Below are 26,259 nucleotides of genomic sequence, written 5' to 3'. Positions count from 1 at the left end.
TGCCTCTGGTCTAATTTTAATAGTATTTAAATTCTTAATGTGAAGTGTGACGTGGATTTGTTTATTATTAGCGCTTTACATCAGGGATAATTAACAGCTACATATATACAATATTTAAGGCATATTTGTGTATAATGCAGTCTTCAGGCATTTGGTGCTAATGTGGCAGTGATATTTCTGATATATTTCTATGCAGCATGTGGTTAGTTCTAAGGTAGCACTCTTGCTGATGCATTATTGCACAGTATGAGTTTGATTCTTACTGGTGCGGGTCTGGATGGGGTAGACGGCCTGCTCCCAGCAGGTGTCTTCCTGGGGCCCAGTCGACAGGCTGTATTCTTCATCCAGGTGCAGCTGGAACCACACGGCCAGGGCGTCCACAACGCCCTCCTGAGTCACGGGCAGCCTGAAGCGGGTAACCTCCCGGGTACACAGCCCCTCCAGCTCCTGGAACAGGGCTGCTGTTAGCTCTCTACGTGCACAAAGGCCAAGTAAAAAATGCATTCAGTCACGTCTCGTTTCTGTCAACCTGCGCACATGGTCCTGCCAATCAAAATGTAAGATCGACCCGCAGTCTACCAGCCACAGATACACATCTGTTAGAGATCAAGATCTGTCACAAGTACACAGCAGTTAGAGATCACTACCTGTCAGAGATACAAAGCTGTTAGAGATCACTACCTGTCACAGATGCACAGCTGTTAGAGGTCACTACAGAGATGTCAGAGATACACAGCTGTTAGAGATCACTACATGTCAGAGATACATGGGTGTAAGATATCATTACCTGTCAAACACAGGTGGTAGATATTACCAGTCACAGATACACACCAGTTAACAAGCACGAAACCGTCCAGACCTACGGCCCACCTGAATAAAGTGTCATGAATAAAACTTGGCTAACTATATAGCTAGCTAGCTATGGCATGTCCTCACCTCTGTAACGTTATTTGTCGTCCTCCGTGTGTCCATACATCTGTATCGGGGGTACGCGCTAACTAGGTTAACTAAAGCGGGCGAAACGCTGTTAGGGTAAGTAACGTAGTAACGTTAGGCGATAAAGCTGTGCCGTTCGAAGCGGTGATTTTGGGAGATGCACCTGCGCATGCGTCCTACTAAACGAAGCACCACCTGAGCATGCTTCCTACCAAAGGTCCCTCTCAGGTCGTCCATGAGTAAGTAAGTGAGTGAGAGAGTGAGTGACCACAATTTGCCACGCATAGCCCACGGCTGGCAGTCCTGCACGCCGTAGGAAAAAATCACATCCTGTCAGAGATACACAGCTGTTTAAGGTAGTACTTGTGGTCACCTGCACGTTGTTGAAGTCGATGTCCAGGGCCTGAAATGGCTGAGTGAGGGCTGAGTACCCCCCAGGCAGCCTGCTCAGTCGCTCTGTGGTGTAGGGCTCCGAGGAGTCATCAGCATCCGGAGAACAGCTGACAGGACTGTGGAGCCTTCCCGCCGCTGACAAGGAGAGGTCACCAGCCTCCGACACACACAACCTGCACACACGCGCGTACAGAGACACGCACGCGCACGCACACACACACACACACATGCACACGCACAAATTATTTAAAAAATGAAGAAAAAACGAAATCTCACAACTTCAGCTGTGTTTGTGTTAACATGTCCAACGCGAACAGATATGAGCACTGCTAGGGAACAGGATTACTCGCACCGAGCAGCTTGTCTAATGAGGTCAGAGCTGCCCGCTGTGAGCGACTCACCGGTGGTGCCGGCGTATTTCCTGGCACTCCACCGCCATCCCGAAGACAGTGGCCCCTGCGGGGATAACCCGCCCCATCTCTGCGGCGCTGCAGGACGGGTCCCCTGAACTCTGGAGGGGGACACAGGTGTCCGCTACAGCATCAGTTCATTAAAGCTAAATCTTAAAATAGTACCTTCCTACAAGCAACACGATAGTCAGGCTCCAGGTAGTGCTCTTAACTGTATGGTACAATAAAAAAGATTTCGCTGTTGCTTCCATGTGTGGTTTGCAAACATGCTTGCTTCTGTTTGCGTACTGATCTTATCGTAAATGTCAATTATAAAAATTAATTGTTGATTTTATCAATGAACATTTGATAGATTACCACAACTGCGGTCATTTAAATGAGTTAAAAATCAAAATAATTAAGAGAGAAAATTGCTCTCTATAAATACAACTCAGAGAAAGTGAAAGACACTATAAGTGACATACTTTTGGAACAAGGCCTGTTTGTGGCACGCAAATAATACTCCACACTAAAAGCCTGGATGGAGAGCAGCGCTGGGTACCTGAGGGGGCAGTAGAAGGTTGTGCCAGGCATGGATGAGACTCTCGATGATGCCTTCCCCGAACAGGCCTGCGTCCACCGTCTCGGTCACCACCAGCGAGACCCTTCCGCAAACAAACACGCGGCCTGGTGAGCTAGCGTCCCAACAAGCAGGACGCCGCGCCGTGAGTAGGCCAGGGTGGAGGAGATGCGTCTCACCTCTGAGGGAGATCTCTGGGCACTTCCATTTCCACAGACTTCATGTGGACGACCTTGATGTCGTCCTTCATCCCGTTGGCTGAGATCACCTCACAGGCCAGCTCGTACATGGTCTTGGAGAGCTCACAGGCGTACACTTCAGCGGCTCCAGCCTGCTTAGCACACATGCTAACGTACAAACACACACACAGAAAATCATCTTCCTCTTCACATTTACATAGAGTAACACTACATAAAAATAATGAACCAACCAAAGATTCAGATCTTTTTGTGGTAAGATTTGGTCATTTTGTGGTCGACTTCAATTTAAGCATGACCAATTGTGAAAATCTGAACAATTATAGGAATGGAAAGTTATGTAATTCTACTACATTTTTCACTGAATTATAAACTGATTCTAATAATTCTAACATGGGAACAACTTCCTTTTGTTCCGAGGTTATAATAGCTCGCATATCAGGGACTATCCTTGTTCAAACCACAGAGGAAAGTATATAACATAAAAGGTTGCACTATTTTTGTTACAGGACACCTGATATACTTTAGTTGGAGCTAACGGGCATATACAGCATTAGACACCACTGTAGTGATGATAAACATAGCAAGTGCTCTACATATTCCTGATATCAAGCTACAGATACAGAAAGCACACAGTTTGTTTTTTGCTAACTAAATTCAGCTCATTTCATGGCAGCGATGACACCAATTTAAATAGCTGTGGATCGATGTGCCTCTCAGACAGCGAGGATCGCGGGAAGCGGAGTCTCACCTGAGGATTCCCGTGCCGGTGCCGATGTCCAGCACGGTGGCGCAGCCGGAACGCACGGCCTTCTGAATGGCCTGCTGGTACTTCCTGTTGCGCTGGTGGTCGTTCAGCATCAGGAAGTGCCAGCGCTCCACCAGCCAGTTGGCCACCCGGTAGAAGTTCTCCTTGGCTTCAGGAAAGTCCGGTTTGAGCTTCAGCGCTTTGTGGAAGTGCCCTGCAGCTTCATCTCTGAAGCCCATTCTGAGAGGGCAGAAAGAGAACAGAGTACAGTTTTGCAAAGTATAGCACAAAGACACATCTGGATAATTACTGGGGCAGTTTTCAACTGTTTGAGCTGCCAGCAAATAATAAACAGCAACCGCACTTGATTTGGTGAAAGGTGAAGAGCTTACACACCCTACTGAATATCAAAGATGTGCCTGACTAAATCTTTACCATTCTCTATATCAACAAAATAAAAATCAGTGATGTGTGATGTGATATTGTGAGATATGTGATATGTGATATTACTTGTGATACAAACGTAAAGTTCATGCAAACGTAAAGCTCAACTATATGGTTTACAATTTGAACGTATTGTAAATACAACAAAATAATTATCCTGTATTTAATTTCATGCAGCAAAACTTTCTTCAGTAATATATTACAAAGTTCATACTTCGATTTTATAAACGGTATAATTTAATATAACCAACGATCTTCACTTTGCAATATGCGCTGCATTGCACCGATAATGGAGTGCAAACATACAATTGAGAAAGCCGTGTAAAAATGACCGCACCAGAGAAAGCGGAATGAGAAGGCTATAGAAACAGAAGTGCTGCTCTGCACCTGAACAGGTGTTCCCCCATGCTGTTCACTATGACCTCATCCACGGGGAACAGCTCCAGGGCCTGCTCGTAGCAGTCGAAGAGATCCTGCACCCGGCCCAGAGAGTCCAGCTCCTCCGCCCATTTGAACAGTGTGAATCTGAAGGACTCCTGCAGGAAACCACACAGAATTACACGTGACTACGAGACCCACTGAACGACTGGCACAGGCAATCCCCCACCCAAATAGGCACAGTTTCATTATTCCAACCGAGGGCGAAGCAAACCGCATACCCTGGCGAAGTCCTTGAGCACAGGGGCGAGGTTGAGGGCGAGGAGGTAGTGCACGAACGCGGTCCCGTAGTCCTGGTTGAACAGACACTGCTGCGCGCTCTCCAGGGACCTGGAGACCAGCTCGTTCCTGGCCGGGTCTTCCCTGGGAGCCCGCCGGCTCCGCCTCACCCGCTTGGGCCGCGTGCTAGCATTCGGCATACCTTCCCACAAAAACACAAGGGTCAGACTACAGTAGCATGGGCTGGGTGCTAGCATTCGGCATACCTTCCCACAAAAACACAAGGGTCAGACTACAGTAGCATGGGCTGGGTGCTAGCATTCGGCATACCTTCCCATCAAAAGCAGTAGTGGTAGTAGTATTCACCACCAACATGTAGCACACACTTTGGTGATACACAGTAGCCATTTTGCAACACAACGCTCACCACACATTTGCTTAGTTATTAGGTGAAGGGAGAAAAATGCATTTATAGATTTGCCAGCCTGTTGGATGTCTAACAGATTATGTCCTGTATGTATTAGGAAGCTAAGCCTGTCGCCCAATTGTAGCAGTTGGGGTCCTGTTTTCGTGAATGTGAGCAAAGATTGTAGATTTGATTACGAGATGGGGCATTGAGTTGTAGTCTTGAGCAAGATTACTTGCTTCTATAAATATCTGCTGTATAAATGTATTGCGGGTGGGTAAATAAAATGAAAGCTGTGCAAGTTGCTCTGGATAATAGCATCTGCTAAAAGCCTAAAATGCAAGTACTAGGTATGTTTGGTAAGATAACCAGATGTCTGAATAGTTAATACATAAGCACGTAATGTAGACCCCATATCTCGAGTGACTTCAAAAATCAACCATTCATAGTAACAACATATAATTCAGGTACCTTGCTCAAAGGAAAGACTAAGCATTTTAAGCAGGAACTTCCAAGATGCAGGTACTGTGCCTAAAAAGCTGTGCAATACTGATGCAGCTCTCACACAGATTTTTTAAAATTAAACCCAGCAGGGGCATCATTAAAAGACAATTTGGTTCTTGCATATTGGGCCATCATAGCACCACCCTGATGGATGGAAATTTCAGATACCAGTCCAAGATGGAATCGAGCTGGAACCAGCTTCTGCTCCAACTGGATATCACCTGGAATTTGGTGATTCCAATGACATTCGTTATGCACTTATTGTACGTCGCTTTGGATAACATGTAGGCTAATGCATTGGACCAAATGAAGAACCAGGCGAGAACCAAGCTGGAATTTCCACCAGGGCATACACCACACTAGGTTTCCGAAACAAACACGGGTCTTCAGGTAAACAGTGCACCACGTAACGAGTGTTGATTATGCTATTGTATAAACGTCAATTGTGCTACATAACGTTAACGATCTAAAATTAGCAGGACTCTGTGCAACCCAACTTGCAGACTAACAAAAGGAAAAAATGCAGTAGGCTATTAAGGATAATTTACGGCCTGACCTCACACCGTGTGAGCTAGACCGCAATATATGCGTTTTGCAAGGATTAGCTAGAAACCACTTAAATAAATAAAACACAAATCACAGGATTTAAGAGTAGGGCAGCACATTTCCATTCCTAGCTTTAAAAAAAAAACAGAGCATTCGCCAGCTACTCACTTTAGCTCGTCTTCTCTGATGTGCACGCAGGTTTGCTAACATGCGTTACTGCAACTACTTATTTTTAAGTTACGCATGGCGTATGCCATTGAGCCCTCTTTAAAACAAAAATATTTAGACCAGATACTGCAGAAAACACGGCGCTTAGCTTCAAATCACCGCCATATTGTTTCAGGAAGTGCATTTAGAAATCTTCTTCTATGCTTGCGTTACTGCTGATTTAATTAACTTGAAAAGGTACATACCGCCATCTATTGTGCTGGAGTGCAGAGCAGAGGACCAACCATCAGTATCCAGTACCCCAGTGCCTCCCGTATCGGGTCATAATGCCACCATCAGATCAATAATTACTGATATACAGCGACCACATATACATTTTCGATTGCACAACAAATAAACAAACAAAAAACTACTGGAGCCAATGTAATCTGGAACAAATTTACTGGAGACATCAGTATACACTTGTTGATATGCCGGAAATGTTGGATACTACTATGCAGATGTTCCCGTCATTGATCTCATTCTTGGATGGCTTTTCAAAAAGTCATCTCAAGAAAAGGTTTTTGAAACAACAGGTGAGGGCTTTCAGGCATCACCATGGCTGAATAATAAACCTTCCTTTTCAAGCCTCTACCATTTCACTAATAACTCAACCATAGTTTTTCCTTGATATACCTGAGCAAACCACATAGGTAGGACATGCAACATTGGATGTGTTGGTCGATTCACACACCCTGTGAAGTGATACATAGACTGGCCCACTGTAACAAAAATGTTATTTTTCTATCTTGCCTTCTCAAGAGAATCCTTATGTGCTCCATCAAATATAAAATTAAAAAAAAATCTACAGCACAAGTCAGTAATTTTTCATAATGTACAGGTATGTGTATTGTCTATGTATTACATTACAATGTAGCATAAGTAAACCTGCTTTGGTTGTTTCTAATGGTGAAAATTTGGGCAAAAGAAACATAAGGAAAAAGTACAAAAGTTTGCGGATTAATTATGTGGCAGTTGTGGGATTTATCTCAGTGCGGTATGCTTAAATAAGCTTAGTATATTGCACAAAAAGTTAAATTGCAGGCATTTAGCAGACACTCTTATTCAGAGAGACTTACACATAGCTTTTACATTGCATCCATGTATACAGCTAGATATATACTGAAGCAATGCAGATTTGGTACCTTGCTCAAGGGTACAATGGCAGTGTCCTACCTGGGAATCAAACCTGTGACCTTTAGGTTACAAGACCAGCTCCTTACCCATTATACTACACTGCCATTCTAATGCCTCAGAGACATTTAGGGTGCAGCCTCAAATAAGCTGTAATTTTGAGTTCTACATAGTTATAACGGGGGATGCTGCATGCAAAAGTAGCATACCTGCTGTACCCATAACACTTAGTTACGCTCTCATAATGGTGAGCAAGGAGCAAGAAGAGACTTGCTGACATATTTGGGGTACCTTGTAAACATGTTTTTCCTTCTGTGTTGAATGTGATTGCATACATGGCTGCACAACCACTGCAACATTTAATCACTCACTAAACACTGAAGACACTAGCCAAAATTATGGGAGGGTAAGTTTCAATAAAAATGTAAATTTCTGAAAATGTACTTTCAGCAAATTCAAGTGTTTCTGTGCAGGGAAATTAGAGAAGAAATGGATTGCCTTTTACACCTTCATTACAGACAATGTATGCAGAGTATATTTCACACATTAACCACCAGGTGGAATGCATATACACTTATTTGCTAAAAGGTACCTACAGTATTGTTTAACTGAATATTGATTTACCATAACAACTTAAATATTTACATATAGACAATTATTATTATTAATTATTAACATACTCAGGAGTACATATGCATATGCATTTCTACATAATGATTGTGATACATTTATGATGTTATTGTCCTAGACAGACACAGACACATGTGCATTTTGATAACTTTTACATTAAATAATTTATATAGAATTAGACTTGCAAGTATAAATTAACATGTACTGCTCACAAAACAAAACAAAACAAAAAAAAAACATAGGTAAACCTCATGGAAATCTACAGCGTAAGAGCTATAATATTAAAAGCAGTGACCTGTCTTGTTTGTGGTCGCACATGAGACACAGATGAGTACTTTCTCAAACCAAGCATGTCCTCTTGATTAACAAGTACAGAAATGGGCACTTGGGACACCGAGAGTAAAGACATCTTTTTGTACAGGAAACAGATTGTATCCTGCAGTGCGCCTTTCACCCTTCCAAGCAACGCTGTTAGCACTGCCTGTCAGAGATACTGCATTCCATTCTAGGAAAACGCGTCACTTCCTGGCCATGTGAAAACACCATGGAAGCTATGTTTTAAAAAAAATTTTTAACTGAAAGTTCAGGCAACATCAGCGTTGTGCTGTAGTGGTTGTAAGGAAAGAACGATCTACTTGGAACACTCACAGACCATTATCAAGAAACACTTAATTTCCTGTCTTAGGTACAACTGAGCGTCCTGACTAGGCACAGTTGAGATTAACCTTATACTCAGACAGGCCGAGGCATTGCAGAGACTTTAGGGCATCCATATTCTTGGCACATGTCAACTCAATCAAGCACTGCTCCACTAAAGTCTTCTTTATTAAACTGTATACTGTAATATTGGATATTCTTCACTTGCATTATGGAGTCACTATTTAATATTCTAGAATGTATACTGTATGTTTGACCAAAATCCAAGTTGGGTTTGTGAAATGAAAATGCCACGCAATGATAATTTTATTATGAACTATGGACGATCTAATTAATAAATTATTTGTATGCGGCATACAAATGACTATGAATGCATCATTCACTTTTTGATGTCCCCTCAGACTGTAAAGGTAATGCTTCTTCTGCAATAAGTTGCACTTGGACACATGTACACCCACAGACACACACACATACGCATGCCCCATTTAACTGCTAAAGTAAAAGCAAAAATTAGGATTACTCCTGCATTGAATGTAATGGCAATAACACTAGTAATGGCATTGAAGGATTTCCCCCTAAATAAAAACATATTGAATGGATTTGCACTTTTATCACTCAGAGCATGCAACAAAATACTTTTGCTAAATACACTGCCAGCAAGACAAAATGTGGAGTAGTCTATGACTTAGTCCCATAAAAAAAATATTCCCCCTTGCTGATTTCCTCTGTTATTGCTCATTTGCCACACTGAATGGTTTCAGATCTTCATGCAAAATGTAGTATTGTAATATAATATAACAAAGGGAACCTGAGTAAACACAAAACACATTATTATTAAACTTATTTAATGAAAAAAGTTATTAAACATCCATATAACCTGTGTTCAAAAGGTTGCCCCACCTTTTGAAGCAATAACTGAAAAAAAAACACTTCCTATAATTTCATTCATTTGTAATCAGTCTTTCACATTGCTGTGGAAGAATTTTAGCGCACTCTTCTTTGCAGAACTGATTGAATTCAGACAAACGGGTAGGTTTTAATGGGTAAAACTATATTGTGTTCATCCAGCAGATGGAAAACATCACTATACACACACCCACGCACCCACACATCCACAACCACAACCCCCTCATCCCCCACTCATCCGCCCCCCACCCTTCAGGTTGTCCTACAAGCGATACAAAAAGTCTTTTTTGAATGGATCTCTATGGGAATTGGGGGGTGGGACTAGATTCAGCTGTAAATTATGCTGATATGGAACACATTTGTTGGCTAAACGGCTTTAAGTCATCAAGGGTCCAAGGTATCAAATGAGCCTCAAACCACCGTGCTGCTACCAGATATGCAGTAGATACTACAAGCATTGTTTCTCCTGAATATTTTTTCCATTGAGTTCAACAGGAAAATTAAGCAGGAGAAACAATGCTTGTTTAAAATACTTTTTCAAAGAACTGTATGACATGACCCATACTTGTTAAACTGAAATATGTAAATGAGGAATACTTTTTACATTGCACAAAGTAGCAAATTGGAGCACATTTCTCACAAAATATATGGAATACGGAATGTGGAATGTTGTCTCTTTATGGTCAGAAATGGCATTTATGTTTGACAAAAACTCACAATGTGGAGACATCTCACTGACCCTAACTAACCTTGTTCAAGGAGGAGATCACATTTTGACTTCATACTACTTGTCAGCCAGTCACAAATTACACCTTTTTTCCTGAATGGTAGACTGACTCTAAATTTATTAAAACACAAAATGATAACAGTCAAAATTCTATATATTTTCATATATAAGACACTGTTTAAACATTTTCAAAGACACAAAATGTGTGTTTGCATGAGTAAAAACATATCGATAGTCCTTTCCTGAACATTGACATGCACGTAACCGCATTCATTACGTTGTCGAACCATGTGGGTCTGTCTTGCTAGTGTCACGCCGCTCAAGAAAGCTCACAAGGAGAAAATTGCTATGAAGGAACTCGCCACTAAGCGCTTCAGGACCTCGAAATTCCCGAGGGGTTGAAACTTTATTGCTGGGCTGTAATTCTTGACAGACGTAGCTATCATCAAATGGAAAGGGGAAGTCTGGTCACAGCCAGCCAATAGAGGCAAACACGGGATTTAGGGTAGAAACAAGTTAGATAGAGGGGTGCGCTTCATGCTGAAACGCATACACTCGAATCAAGGCGGTCTAATAGAATATAATCATTTGTGTTTATTTTTGCGGCTAATGCGTGTACTTATATTTCAGTACGCATGTACAGCTGTTGATCTCAGAGCAAGACATCAGGTAAGAATATGAGCAACATTTTGTTTTTGTTTTGATTATTTGGATGCCAGCATTCACGCCGTGGACAAGGGATTTTAACACTACTCCGTGCTAATAGAAACTTAGAGCCTCAACTTCTCAATTCAATGTTTCACTTAATCTATAGACGGTATGTTTTCCTTGCTCGTTCCACTTGATGTAGTATATGCGATAGTGTTTCATTTGTTCATAAGTGGAAGATTTGTTTAAAACCCACAAGACATTATTTAAAAACTCCATTCAAATAACTATATTATCAGTCAAGTCTCTATACAACGAATCGTTTTTATCGACTGATAGTGATATCCGTGCAACAGTAATCGGCATGGCCTCTTATTCAGAGACCTCAAGATGATGTGTTAGTTCTTATTTCTTTAAGGGGAAAAGCTGTCCTTCAGGCGATGTTGCTCTTCACCAGTTGTTGTTAGGATGTGGAAGATGTCGCTTAACACGTAATAAATAAGCAGTATAAGTTAATGTTTCATTGACAGTATTTTCACAATTCCCATACAGAACCAGTCTAAATATTGACCTGGTTGGGCACCGTTACTGGTCGTCTAAACTGTCAAAGCATTTAAAGAGAGAATAAAGTAATTTTTATTGTCACATCATTTCCCCTTTTTTAAAAATGTCTTTTGATAAGTGGGATGTCTGACATCTTAATAGCTAGGCTCCTATCTATCGATTTAAAAAAATATTTTTCAATCCTAATATGAACTGAATTCTGGTGGATATTTACGACCCAACTAGGATGATGATGTTTTGATTGTGCAAAGCCTACTTCTCAGTCACATGACTTTCATATAGAGATTATTCTGTTCTGAACCTCAAGATGTAACCTTTTAAATTATTCATTTATATCTTCAAGGAGTTAGCCATACTCTGTGGGCCATTTAGAGGAGAATGAAATGTCATTTCCCCGTGTGTATGACGCAAAGCTCATAAAAGGGACATGGCAATTTGGCTACCTGATTCATTACAGTTCATTATACTGGTGTATTCAGTATATTTTTCTAAGTGTCCTCTTATAAAGAAGGGCGTCCCAATAAATGTAGTCTATAAAATTTCTATCCACCCACATCACATATACACAGATATTAAGGTGAATTCCAAAAAGCTAAATTGACCTTATACTCCACCCGAAACTTAACTCCTGAATTGCTGCAAGTCATTGTCTGAGACTGGTCGTTTTTCTTTCCAAGATGAAAGTTTCCAACATTTCCCAAATAAAATGTGCGCTGGAGGAAAATGGAGGTCCTACAACTGCATGTGTCACCCTCCTGTTAGTGTCCATGTTGTGTTTGCTGCTCCGAGCGGGACTGCGATTTCCCCAGGGTTTCTCCAGTACTCTGCATCCCACAACGATGACTTACCTTTTCTGGGGATTGCTTAGGTGCTGCTCACTTTCAGAGAACAGATGCCCACTACGATAGTTCTTATGAAAACTGACCTATTTCAGCCAATTACATGTTATGCTGTGGGCTGGAGTTAAGATAAAAGGTGTTGGGATGCTCAGAGAATTTTACTTCAAGCTCTGGGGGGTATTTCATGAAGCAGGACTACTGAGTTAGCTGGATAACTGAGCTAAGTAAAACCTGGTACAGGTCCTCGTTCCAGATTTGGTAGGATTCCGGTTTTTGCTCAGTGGAGTTTTACATTGTGAAACAGGGCCCTCTGATCGTGATTGAAAGTTGTAGCTTTTGTGAATATTAAGACATGAAAACTAGAAGCAGGGTTTAAGAATAAAAACGCATGCCACTCTCAAAATAATACAGTATTTTTACTATAATATAATTCCTGTGCTATTTTCTATTCACTTGGATATTTCCTATACATTCTAATGTGCCTGTGGTTAACCTCTGCAAGAGTGCTCTTCCTGACCCTGGATATGACTAAAGAGGGGTTTATGAGCCATTGACCATAGTAAGGATTAAGAAATGCTGTAATTGGATATTGAGGTACTATGAAATTGTCTCGTCCACTACACCTGTATCCTATTTTTAAAAAAAAATAGGATACAAGGTGGGTTTGTTACAGAGTGACCGAGTGAGTGATAATGCAGACTGTCCTGATCTGCTGAATGAATCTAAGCCAGTGTCCTGTAGGTGAGGCTATTGGTGCTTGGTTTGGTTTAGTGGCGTTTCAGTGCCTTTGGCTGTAGCTTTCTGTTCCTCGCTGTGTCTCGCTGGCCCATGTGGGCATTGAAGCTCTGCTGACTGCTTCTTTCTGTCTTTGCTTGGCTGGTATAGTCTTCTGGTATAGTCTTGGCTGGTATAGAGTTCTGACTTGACAGTGCATCGGTGTAGAACTTTGGGTTATCTCCAATCAACCTTCAGAAATCAATCAATCAGATTTATTTTGTGTTTTTCTTCCTGCCCCTTTGTGAGTCATTTCAAAAGATAGACATAGTAGCCTGTTAACTCAAAAAATCAATTTTAAGCTGTTAATTCTACATTATTTGCCATTACCACCAATACATCATCATTGCTTGATGTCTTTTTTAGTGGAGGTGTATGCTTTGTAATACTTTTCCAACTGGAGGCTACAGTAGACAGCCTGGCTCCACACACTGAGTGAATGGAAAACCTCTCCCTTCTTCACGGCCGAAAGGCCCGTGCGCCTGTGCTGTTTTGCTGTTCCTGTGCTAGCATGTTAAAGATTAGCCTCGTCGTGCTGAGGCTCTCCTTGAGCTGGCCTGTCGGTAATGACCCGGGTTTCAGCGCTGTCACAATTACAGGGATTAAAAGGCACACCTGCTGTAATTTCAGACCCGGCTCTGTCTCCTGTTCAAAGTGGCACGACACCAATGAATGACAATATCCCCTTCTTTTGTGCCGTTTTCATTGCTTAAGCAGCCCAGTTGTTCCAGAATCAACTGTAAAATTGTGTAGTGTGTAAAAATGCGAGCTCGGTAGGTTGTTCTAGATAAGGTCATCTGCTGCGTAGATGGTTAAAATTATAATAATGCGTGAACGTAAATGTGTGTGTGTGAGAGAGAGAGAGAGAAAATGAGAGGGAGACAGACAGCAGGAGAGCACAGAAGGAAGGGGGCTATTGCAGCTGGCAGGTAGGTGCTCTTTCTGTAATAACTGCCACACTGACAGACCATTTCACAGCCCTTCATTGGAGCTGGGACAGAGAAAGAGGTTTTGCTGTACTGGGAGTCTGGGAGATGTGATGCGATGAGAATTGCTATTTATAAAGAGCCATTTCTTTGAGGGCAGAAGTCATCCCACTTGACTGAGCGCCTTCAACTTAAGTGTCACAGAAATGTCCAGTGCCTGTGGAAAACTGGTCTCCTCCCCTTTTCTCCCGGTGCAAACCCTGTCGTCCCAGACCACTCCTACTATACCCCTGGGTCCTCCCTTCATTTGACTGATGGTGTCGGTGCGCGTGCGTGTGTGTATGCGTGTGTATGCGTGTGTGCATGCTGTGTAGGTCTTCTGATAGTTCCATGATAACATCTGGTTTTGGCTTACACTGCATAACTGTTTTTTTCTGTGTAGTGCTTTTGCTTTATAAGGACAGTGGACTTCCGCAGACATTGCTTTTAAAAGGATACTGTGCTCTTAAAGTTTCTTGTAAAATGTTCAGTGGACAACATGGTTGGGTTTGATTTTACTGGTGTTGCCAGTGGCATGAAGAGGATGCGCTTAAGTTTAAAATTAAATCTGTCTAATGTGACGTAATTTCAGTTGTGCCTTTATCTGCCTCATAATTGTGTAACAAGCCTTCCACCTTCCTCATTTGTGGTTAATCGTAATCAGCCTGACTAAGCAATTTTGTTTGGTGTCTGTGTCTGCCAGACTCTCATATTGTTTCAATTGGGGGGAAATGCCTTTTTGAATTGTGCTGTGACTGAGCCCTGAACGCATTTTCTGAATCTGTGTTTATCACCCTGATCTCTTGTGTACTGGATATAGCCTAAACCAGTCACTTTTATATCACGCACATTTATTAGGCTATCCTTTATCTTTCAAGGTTCTGTGAGCTTGTGTCTCCAATAGGCCTGCTGTTTCAATGACATGAAAACATTCATGAAATCGTTCATGAAAATATTCAAGTCTATTTTATAGACTACAAATTAAAATGAACCACAAACATTAATTTACCTCTTGATGTAAAAAACAAGTGAAAAACAAAGCGCCATTGCGCAGTTTTCGCAGAAATATCGATGTCTAACCGTTGCTTTTCAGATAGTGAGTGTTCCTATGATCTGTGTGTCTGGTCCTGTTTAGCTTCGCCTGCTGACTCTCTCACTTAGTGTCGCTTGTCTCATGCATTAGCCCTGAAACCTGGGTCTCCTGGAGAGATGCCGTGTGCCCACTACACATCAGCCAGGGCAACCCAGGCCCAGAGGCTATGGACTGGCTCCTCACTGGCCTGACTGCACAGTTTTCTGTATACTGATGGACTGCCCTGGCCTGAAATCGAGATAATGGGCCAGGAGTTGCTAGGCCTGTCTCAGGACTGCATAGGGACAGTTGCTGTGGTCAGAATTGTTTAATTAACAATGGATTTTACCTTAAAGCAAATTGCTTTTGAAAGGTGGAACATGCAGTTGCCTATGTTGTCTGGGATTTATTTTTCAGCCTGATGTAGCCTAGGCTATTTTATCTTCAGCCGTTTGTCTTTTTTTGTTGTTGTAAATATCATAACACATTGCTGAATTCCTGGAAAGGTTTTTTTTCTTATCTCCATAATAATGAAACTGTTCCTTGGCTTTTGTCTGCAGTTCTGCTTCCTAATTTTCTTACAGAAGTTATCTGTTGTTTCTTAATATTTAGACCGCTTCAACTTTTATATTTGTGCAGTTTGCTGTGGAAATCAAAGAAGAAAATGTGCTTGCGCAATTGTACTTCTGCCTGGGGAAATTTCTTGTACATTTCTTTCCCACCCTTGTGTGAATGGTTTCAGATTGAAAAAAATGCATATTTAATTTTGTTTCATACAGCGCTTAGAGGGGATTAAAAACCAGTTTTACTTTGGTTTTCGTTGCATGTTTTCAGACCACGTTGCGAGTAAATGGAGCTAGTGTGCTTAACAGAGTTGTAAAGCTGTAAAATTCAGAGGGAGAATCCTTGGGTATGCTTGTTTGGATACCACTGCTTCATCTTTTGACCTGGATTTTACTCCTCTGCTTATCTGATTTTATTTTTCACCCGTATTGTAAGGAAAACATGCAATGTTTTCTTATTTTAGCATTTTGGGGACCATAGTAGTGGTAGGTAGCTAGATATAGACTACATGTGGTAAAACCAGTGGTAAAACGTTGATTTGTGAAAAGCAAAGTTAGGACAACAGGACCTGTAATCCAGGTTTTTGGGGTTCAGATCTCCCGTGGGGTGCTGGAGTTGTATTCATTTACAACTTGAATGACTTTGGTAGCCTATTTGATATCATGCAACATAAATGAATACATTATAGCCCCTTTTCCACTGTAGGGCCGAACGGTTCTGAGCACGCAGAGGAACGGTTCCAATGGTGTTTCCACCTGTAAATGGTTTGGTGCGGAACGCTTATAAACCGTGCCCAGCACAATATTTTCGGCATTGTTAGACAACCGTGCTCAGTGCAGCAGAACCGTTCTGGTGGGCGGGCTTAATGACGTAGGTATTCACTTGGTTTCACATTACGTCAGTTTTGTGACTCCGCATACGGTCTCTTCACGTCCTCTTCCATAGCTAGGTCGGTAGAGAAGCTAAAATAAAATAAAAATTCCACTCAAAAATCGTATTCCGTCATAGTAACAAGATAAACCCGACAATAGCCCTAAGATATGCCAATGCAGCAGTGAAAACGCTGCTCACTGAATAACGAAATAAACGAGACAAAGTTTTAAAAAATGATACCATGTCATTCTACAGTCAATATCTGGGACTAAATATAGAATAAATACATAACCTTACCATTGGTTTTACACGTAGAGATGTCCCTTTTGAGACCTAGTGGTCATGTATTGTCTTGGACAATCCGTTTGTGAAATGTACGCGCATTTGTGATGTCTGGGTACCTTCCAAAATAGCTGTGCGTAATACCACACGTGTCGTTTGCGGCGTTGTCGCCCTTTTTAGTACAGTCTGGCTTGATTGACAATTCATTTATTCAGTAGGTGAGAGTATAAGCTTTCTAACGATGTATAACATGTCTAATTTTGCTTTTGGAATAGCGTTTTATAGGTCAGCGTAACCGAAAAATTTCTTATCATCGCATTCACTTATGCATTCTGTGGTAGCAGTAAAAGACGTTGCACTTAACGAAACGTTGTTAACGATTTTTTGTAATTTCTTGGGAAATACTATTATTATTATTATTGAGGACTTCTGGGCATAGCTAAGCCATATGTTTGCTGATAGACCTATCTGACATCGTTTTCTGGAGCAAAACAGAAGTGGATTGAACTGTATTGTTGATTTACTGTCTGTCTCCAACTACTGAACACAGATAACGTTTCATCATTGCTATGTAAGTATTACTGCTCAAAATATTTCAGTTATACACGTTATTTTTATATTTTTGAAATTGAGTGTCTTTAAATAGGTTAGTGGTATTATATAATGTGGATATTTCACACTGTAATGTAAGTGTTAATTAGTAGTGTAATAGTTTTTGTGATGCGTGCAACAGTGATGGTCAGTGGAGGATACGCAAAAAAGAAAAACCAAAAACAAACCAAAATACACAGAATCCTCCTCCATATCGTCAGCCAACGAAACATAACATAACAAAAACAAAACAGAATGGGGAGCGACGACAACAGCTGGCGCATATTAGCTACACAACGGGTCGCTGATCCACGGCCTCACTTGCTGTTGTCACTAGTTTTTCTTTAGATACTTCCTATCTTGGTTTTAGCAGCCTGACAGTGGAAACAGAAACGGTAACCGTTCCCACGAGTCCTGAGCCGTCCACGGAGCCGTCCACGGAGCCGTCCACGGAGCGGCCCTGGTAACGGTTTGGCCCTATGGTGGAAAAGCGCCTATTGAGTGTTGCAAGTCACAACCCTTATTTGTCCTAGACAAGGCGAGAGTTGAAGGGGGTGTCTGTTTAGCAAATTAATAATATTTTTTGGTGTCATGTGCAGTCCCTGAACTGTGATGTAGGAATTTTGTTTATAGAAATGAGGAACAGAGAGAAAGTTCTTGTTTCGATCAACTGAAAATATAGTGTGGATGCAAGACTGTCTCAGTGGTGAGAATGAAAGTACCTGCATATGAATATTCTGCTTGAACAGAAATTTCTCACCCTCCTTGGGGTGCATTTTCTGAAATCACCGAAAAGGAAAGTAAAAGAATGAAAAATTAAGTAGAAAGAAAATCTTTAAGGAACGGTGCCAAACATTTACACCCCACCCAGTGATCGAATGCTCTACATTGTCTTCATCGACCTAGAGGACGTTAAAAAGAAGGGATTGTACCGCCTTTTGCCAACGGCGCCGGATTGTACCACATAGTGGGGGGGACACGAAGGGAAAATCAAGTTTACTTTAATGAAAGTTAGAAGAACTCCATGCAACATTGCGTTTCATAAAACACAGCACTTTATTTATAGTGTATTTTGAGATTAATTGTGTGGCAACAATTATATTTTTATTTGAACTGAAATGTTGTGACATTGATGCTCTCATCTAGCCGTAAGTGCCGCCTGCTTCAGACAAGCAGAGTGACTGCAACATTGTAATGATGTAGCCAGGCGGCGATTGCAAAACATTAACTAAACACTGACACGCGATTAGCAACATTGTTTCGCTTCTGCAATCTCTGAATAGGCTTGTTCTCTGCCTAGGCTCACGTTTTAGAAGGCTAGCCTATAGATTAATAGTTTTGATCTAGCTAACGTTGGAAAATAGCTAACGTTGTTAGCCTAACGACTTAATTTAGATATGATTGCAAAATTACGAGTATCCGTTACCCTTAAAGGAGTAACATGGTGGTTGAACGTGACACTTCCCAGTTGTCTTTAGGCAACAACAAAACAAATGTGCATAATTTTTTTATTATTCAGTCATTTCACTGTACTTTAAAACATATTTTTCTAAGCCTAAATTTCCCACTATAAAAGTTCACCCGAACCGTCTGGGCGTGGTAATGAGAACTGTCAGTTAGCTATGATTGACAGACCGTGCCCTGTTACCATAGCTACCCCCATGATAAGCGCCCTTTTTGGGAGACTTTTCACAAGCTAGCTAGCTTAGTAGTATATCAAGTATCGATAGATAGCTAAGATAAGGACGTTGACTTATATCCAATTATAATTTTTGCTATCTAGCTAGCCAAGTTAAGATAAAAGCACAACTATAACGTCCTCATAAAAGCAAACTAGCTAGCTAACGTTATCGATAACATTGCCTTATGAAAGCAAACTACCTAGTTAGCTAACGTTAGCAAGCTAGCTAGCTAAATGAATATAACCAGAAATAATCTAATAGTCCTTAAAAGGCACTCTATTTTAAGTGAACCTAACGTTAGTCAAATATTTGCATTGTTTTGCCCGTAAGCCAGCGGCGCAAACTATGGGTCTCGAGTTAACCATGGGTTTACGAGGCGTGGAAAGGGGAGTGTTTACTGTGTTTGTGACACACTAAGTTGACAACTTTCTCAACCGGTTGAAAATAGGACGATAAATTTAAAACGCATATTTCTCCAAAAATACAGAACGGACATATTTAATACTTTACTCATTGTGTTTCTTCAATGCCTCTTGTGCAAATAGCACATAAAACCGAGAAAGTGTGAAAATCACCATGGTACTCCTTTAAGTAGAAGAAATTCATATTCAGCCTTGCGTGCAGTTGACCACTCTGTTTTCAGTTTTCGCAACACCGTAAACTCTTGCCCGCATTTACCGGCTCACGTGTATCGACCATCCAAACCGCTAGTGTATTTATTTCATATTTATTAGAGATAACTGGACATTGTTACCTATTAAAATGTGAGTCCTGTAAAAATACACATAATAAACTAAATGTAAAAAAAACAAATTCATACATATACATTTAGTTATATTAATACAACCTTATTTACTATATCAACTTTACGACAAGCAACACACTCAGAATGATCTCATTGCGACCCATTAAATCCAATGGCGCAGACGTTGCTTCATAATTTCAAACTTCTTTCCTAACGGCTATTTTGCGTCCTGCGACTTGGGTTACAACTGTGAATATGTACGGATTCCAAGACGTGCTGATAGCATAGACTGGCTGATAGTGACCACCAATGCCAACGTTCTATTACTGTAATACCTGTCTTAGACGTTCTCGCCAAAAAACATTTTCCAATGGAAAGTTTTTAGCATGGCATTCCTGAAAGTGGGGGAACAAAAAATCCCGGTGCCCCCTCTATTCCGGCGCCCATGCCTTCCGCTCACAGGGAGATGGCATCTTCTGGGTTGGCAGCTGGAGGCTGCTTGGCACGCACGCGCTTCAGCGCGTTGACCTGGTTTTACGGTGGCAGGCCCGCGCGTTAACGGCTCTGCAGGTGCGACCGCGCCTCGACTCCCCGAGCCGGAGCGGTGTCTGTTTCCTCTCCGCTTGGCCTCCCCCCCCCCAGCTCTCTTCCTTTTTGAGTTTGCGTGATGATGTCATTGGAATGCGTCTCCTCATTTTCCCTGCGCTCCTGCAAGTCCTGGCAGATACAGTATGTCAGGTGATTCAGGGCAAAGACGTGTATTTATTCGTACTGCCAGGCCCCAGGGCTTGGGCCTGTCAAATTGTGTTGAGGCGAATATCTAGCAGCTGCTGTTGTATCATTTTTCGTGCTCTGTGTTGGTTTTAAGATGATACGGTGTTTAGGCTTCAGGTAAGTGCTTCTGGGTTCACAGTCTTAAGAGGGAAATAATTGGGGAGACGTAGATCACCCCATCAAGTGATCTTGGAATAAAGAACTTCATTTTCATTAATCGTAACCTCTCGTGGCTGTGGAGTACTCAATCACAGCTCCTGACTCAAGGTCACCATCTCGCTTGGTTGTTTTGACAGTTGATTTAGGTGGGTTTTGGATCCTGATTAGAATCTTAGACCTCTCTCGTCATACAAGGGTGACCCAGGCTCTGTGAAGTATTTTCTTATCTTTGTCTGCTAGACAAAGATAAGAAAGGTGCTAGATCTGACCAGTCAGGACAATTCTGTCGCAGCAGCTGCTGGATCAGGCTGAATGATTTACGTGAGGGCAGGTTTCTTGACTTTGACTTGAGGACTGCAAAGCCTTCTGTGGTATGAATTTCTCTCACTTTTACTAAGCCCAGTTGATGGCTTCTATCTATTTTCAGTTTAATTCTTATTGGCAGTATTTCACACAGTGGTTAAACTGTTAAAGTCAGTGTTGGCTTAAACTGCCTCTGCAGAGTTCGCTGAATCTAGGTATCACATTGTGTTGTTCCTGCATATGAATATTACACGTCTCTCATTTAGGAAATCCTAAGTAAACATTATAATTGTAGCTTCGTATCCTGTATGCTGCTTCATTGCTGAAGTCAGGAGAGAAGATTCCAAGATAACTGCCTGCTTCACTGGCTAACTGCAGCTGAGGTCATGACTAGCCGTACTGCACTGGCTAACTGCAGCTGAGGTCATGACTAGCCCTACTGCACTGGCTAACTGCAGCTGAGGTCATGACTAGGCCTACTGCGCTGGCTAACTGCAGCTGAGGTCATGACTAGGCCTACTGCGCTGGCTAACTGCAGCTGAGGTCATGACTAGCCCTACTGCCCTGGCTAACTGCAGCTGAGGTCATGACTAGCCCTACTGCACTGGCTAACTGCAGCTGAGGTCATGACTAGGCCTACTGCGCTGGCTAACTGCAGCTGAGGTCATGACTAGCCCTACTGCCCTGGCTAACTGCAGCTGAGGTCATGACTATACCTGCTTAACTGACAAATGCTGACTAATTTAATGCTGTGACCATTAAGGCAAAGCCATTCTGTGGATAAGTTCATGAGTTATCAAGATCATGTGCATTTTGAAGCGATCATCATGTGAAGTTTTATCTATTCAATAACTATTCCTTAAGGCATCCACATGGACATGCTCAAGATGCACAAATGCCCGCAACTCGCTCACGTTTCTACACATACAACAGGCACACGTTCACAAACACAGGTGACCATTTGTCTGTCCTGCTTCCTCCAATGCACATTCATCTGTTTTCCAGCTATCCCGCTGTCCATTCCTGTTCTCCACCTACTCATTGTCTCCTGTCACTGTTTTTATTTCATGGGGAAATTATGGCGAAAAGTGGGCCGGCCGGACTGATCCATTTCTCACCTAGCTTTAGAGTAGAGAGGTATCTCAGACTTTTGGCTTGTCCCTTTTCCCTTTAGTGAGCTGGATGTGCATAGTCAGATAAACTGCGTTACTGTGGTTTTAGGTAAGTGCAAGGCTGCTGTAATAGACTAGTTATCAGTTAGAGGTTTGGTTTCAAAGTTATCTTTGCTGACTGTACTTCTTGGTAATCCAGAAGCTCTTAAACTGTTGAAAACCTTGTCTCTCTTGCTAATGTTTCAGCTGAACGTGGCTGATTGAAAAGTAGTTTGAGGCCTCATTCAGAACAAGCCCACTCTAATGGGCTGTGTCATAAAGGCACTTGCACAGGGAGGTCATTGTTACGGTAGCTTACGCCTCGTATGAGGCTAAAAGCAGGGATCGCGTGTTGCCTCCGTAAACTCTGGCTTTCCTGGGGGTTTCCTCACCCTTGTCCCTCCGCCTTTGAAGGCGCTGTGATTATGACCCAGATGTAAGAGGTCCATATGGGCGGGCCAAAAGGTGCAGACATGCAGTTCATTTTACTGGGAGTCCTCGAAGTCAGTATGTGAATATTTCCCTCTTCATTTACGTAGTATTCCACAGAAAATCTTAAAGCACTCCGACACATCCGTGCTTGAAAAAGCAGTTCTGATCGAGTCGGTAGTTAGCGCCTGAGATTTCAAACTTCCTGGCTGCAAGGCGAGTCTCCTAACCGCGCGGTTAGGGCTTCCCAGCGATCGGCGGGTTTTTAAAATCGTTGGCAGGGCTCATTTGCCACAACGTTGTCTGACAGGGTTAATCCCCGCTCTCCAGAGCGGGGCGACACAGATTGGAAAAACCCCCGCGGCGTTCCGAGATGAGATGCGATGAGTGGTTTATTTCTGTTTTGCATGAAGCGGAGGGCGCATTACAGGAGGCCTTTGTGTGTGCTGATCTCAGCGGCAGATAGAAGGCACGTAGAGGAAGGGAGGGAAAGGAGCGCCTGCCTTCATCGGGCCGTAGATAAGGAAGGACGAGGACGTTTCAAATCTCCATGTGGCTGGTGAAAGTGATGTTGCCACAGATTCTAGTACTGTGGTGGTGGTGGTGTTTTGGAATATGTGGTGGCGTTGAGACGCATTCCTTTCGAAGGCACGCGTTGTCTTCAAGCCGTTGCTTGTCGAGAGCGGCCTGTTCTTTGATGTGCGTTTTCACCAGCTCTCATTCTTTAGAAGGTAGCCTAGATGTGCGCCGTTTGTCTTATTGGCCGCGAGCGGGCATGTGAAATGTAGCTGGCCGTTGACGGTCGCAGTGTGGCTCGGCAAATTCTGAGGCGTTTCGATTGGCTCCCTGTCATCCTTACGCCCCATCGAAGGAAGAGCAGCGCCGGAGGGGAGAGCAGACGGCGGAGAGCACATTCCAACCGGCACAAAACCCTGCCGATTTTTAGAGTGCTGTCAGCGGCGTTACATTACAGTGTGAGTGAGCTCATGCTGTGCTGTCTCTGGGCCTCCGCAGTTCCGCAAAGCGAGACTGTGCCCTCTTTTCTTCTGTACACAGAAAGACCATTTGACACTGTTGAACTGCAAAATGCTAATGGGTTAAATGCAACCGAAAAGTCCTGCTTTAGCTTCTGCGCATAGGGGTAGGATTTTTGATCTTTGGCTTTTTAACATGTTCGCATTCTCCTGGGATATCAAAAGCTTTCAGGGCCTAATATTTAATGCTATCTGAGTGAATCTAGAGTATAATTTGAGCTAAATGGCCCTCTTCATCTTGAAATTCCTGGGAACTGTTCTGGTTCTTCTCCAGTAGTCGCAGACTTAGACACAGATGCCAGTTAGGATGCACAGTGCCCAAAAATCAATTGACGATAATCCCAGTTTTGAATTCTGTTTAATATCTTTAGCTCGAGTTGCCATCATTGTGATTTGGCCCACAGTGCTCTGTAAATAATATCAGTACCACAGAGTTGCAGACAGCTATAGGCAGTACGCTCTTTTCCTTGTGAATCGCAGGCCTGTGCCGAGAATGTCGACAATCGTTCAAATTTCTCCCCAATCGAAATTTCTGCGCTGGGGTGTGCCGTCCGATGAGGTTTTGCAGGCTTTCTGCAGGGCACACATCCAGCATCACTCAAACACCGCGACTGAGGATGTGGTGATCGACTTCCTCCTGCTTTTCTTACATGAACACAACTGCATCTGTGATGCAAATGCGGAGGAACGCACGCTGTCTGTCAGAATCTGATAGGTGCCAATTGTTCTGGTGAGTGTTTGTGTGCTGAGGGGAGGAAGGCCTGCAGTTGTGGTGGCTTGATGATGTTTTTTTTCTGCACTTCACTGTGCTGCATTGTAGGTTAGTGCCGAGTGGGATGGGTGCTGAGAGAGAACAGTGGCGCTTTACTGCCTTCTATTCTGGGTGTCCCACAGAGATTGAGTCTGTTGAGTATTCCCCTTTGATCTTGTGCCGGTAAAAGAGGAAGAGAAAAATGTTCATTGCGAAACATAGTGGCTGCGTCACCCACTGCTGTGGTGCTGGGGACAGATAGGTTGGGCTGTTTCAAATGGACTCGGTGTGCCTGTGTGTGCTCGGGGGTGGATGCTTTAGTTCAGGGGTGGGGAACCTTTTTCCTCTCTGGGGTCAGATTAATATTTGCATATACGACAGAGGGCCATTGGCTTTTATGAACTCTCATGTTTATTGCAGACACATTTTTTCCATGTCATGCTGACAGGATGTTCATACATAAACTTGATCTAAAACTGAACGAACCTTAATTACAGTGTGATGGCTGACTACACTTTGCCTCAACCAGTTGTGGAATGTCTGGTGTCACTGATGTTGTTGAGAAGAACTGTTCACAGGGGTGTGTGGCTCCGAACAGTGATGCCATCTTAAGTGCGTGTTTCCTCAAATTCGGAAATTCGTCAACGCTTATGTTTTGCTTGTAGACATCTAGCAGATCCATGATGCTGTGCCAGGGTTTTAGCTGACTGTTGTTCTGCAGTTCAATGATCTCTAGCTGCATGCATTCTGGCACCTCTGGTAGTGTCCTGCATAGCCAACAATGAAAGAAAATCTCAAAATTTGGTTAGCTGGTTAGTGTTCGTTACATCTGTTGTCTCGTCCATAGCAAGTGAATAAAACTCAAAATTGGCAGCAGAATCTTGCTAAAACTTCTCTGTATCTCGTGTCATGTCACGGATACGATCAGACACGATCCGGCGACAAGCTAAGGTCCTGAGACTATTTCAGTTTTTCTGGAGCAAGTATTTGTGCAGTAGCAAACCCTTTTTTGTTTTGTTTTCTCCTTTGGTAGCTTGCCTTTACTCAGTTCAGAAAAGCACAATAAGGGGAAAACCATTTGGAGGGGTGTTTGGGCCTGCGTCACAGGCCGTGTGTGGTATCTCCATTTCAGTCTCTCCTCAGGGTCTCATTTGTGGTTTTCCATTTGTAGCCTCTGATTCATGGTCATGTGACATGTAACTGTTGTGTGAGAGGGTATGAAGTAAACATACACACAGGTTAGATCATTTTTGTATCATACCAGAATTCAATGATTATTGAGATTGAATGACCATTCCTAGCTACTCATGCATAGCTAAAATCTGTAATAGATATTTCAGTGTATTGCTGTTTGAGCCATTAAAGTTTTTTGTAATCAGGTTAGTGGACAGAGAATACAATGCCTGGTGGGAGCTGCCACTCAATACTTGCTTCTCTGATAATTTGCTTGGGCCAGCTGTTACATTGTAGTCTGGAATGGCTGAAAATGCTATGCATTGGGAGTGCTATGTCTATATCTGTCCCTGTAAACATCATGCGTCCGGAGCACTATTTCCTGAAAATTCTGTGGAAAATATCTTTTTGGGATATTATTGGAGCCCCCGATTAGACCGGAAACTAAATTCTGCGCATCAGAACACGGAAGTGCCATTCTAATGCCCTGTGTTTACAGGAGATAAGTCCAGGCTATGTGTGCTGTATAAAATGTCGATCCGTGGAGTTTTCTTCATTGTTGAAACGCTACACTGAAATGTTTCTGGGGCAGTAGCATCTGTGATTTTCTGCAACTGGGTGGTTAGTACTACATAGAGACATTGCAAGCTATAGGCTGTTGCCTGCTTGGGAGTGGCTAATCATTTGTATTTGTACAGATTAAATACTAAATAAACATTGCAGTACAAAGCACTTGGTTGATTTTAGCAGATGCCCCACCAGCATTTAGGTGCACAGACACAATGAAGTTGTGGTCACAAGCACACCCTGAGAACCAACTGTGAG

At 42.5% G+C, this 26,259-nt stretch overlaps 2 protein-coding genes across 3 annotated transcripts in view; one reads left to right on the top strand and one right to left on the bottom strand.

Moving 5' to 3' along the window:
- Positions 1 to 6,159, bottom strand: part of prmt9 (protein arginine methyltransferase 9) — a 10,308-nt gene extending 4,149 nt beyond the window's left edge. The window contains exons 1-9 of the mRNA XM_035415901.1: positions 5,969 to 6,159; positions 4,347 to 4,546; positions 4,075 to 4,223; positions 3,247 to 3,483; positions 2,478 to 2,645; positions 2,281 to 2,383; positions 1,731 to 1,840; positions 1,310 to 1,502; positions 264 to 447 (exon numbers count right to left, since the gene is read on the bottom strand). Coding sequence (XP_035271792.1) covers positions 264 to 447; positions 1,310 to 1,502; positions 1,731 to 1,840; positions 2,281 to 2,383; positions 2,478 to 2,645; positions 3,247 to 3,483; positions 4,075 to 4,223; positions 4,347 to 4,544 — 1,342 coding nt within the window. The 5' untranslated portion in view covers positions 4,545 to 4,546; positions 5,969 to 6,159. The remainder of the gene's footprint in view (positions 1 to 263; positions 448 to 1,309; positions 1,503 to 1,730; positions 1,841 to 2,280; positions 2,384 to 2,477; positions 2,646 to 3,246; positions 3,484 to 4,074; positions 4,224 to 4,346; positions 4,547 to 5,968) is intronic.
- A 4,406-nt stretch (positions 6,160 to 10,565) lies between these two features.
- Positions 10,566 to 26,259, top strand: part of nck1b (NCK adaptor protein 1b) — a 43,375-nt gene continuing 27,681 nt past the window's right edge. For both annotated transcript variants that reach the window (XM_035414850.1, XM_035414848.1), the window contains exon 1: positions 10,566 to 10,730. The gene's annotated coding sequence lies outside the window, so the exon portion shown is untranslated. The remainder of the gene's footprint in view (positions 10,731 to 26,259) is intronic.

This window comes from Anguilla anguilla, chromosome 4, assembly GCF_013347855.1.
Source record: "Anguilla anguilla isolate fAngAng1 chromosome 4, fAngAng1.pri, whole genome shotgun sequence".
NCBI classification, from domain to species: domain Eukaryota; kingdom Metazoa; phylum Chordata; class Actinopteri; order Anguilliformes; family Anguillidae; genus Anguilla; species Anguilla anguilla.
Note: the sequence above shows the minus strand (reverse complement) of the source record. Positions and strands in the feature narration are given on the sequence as shown.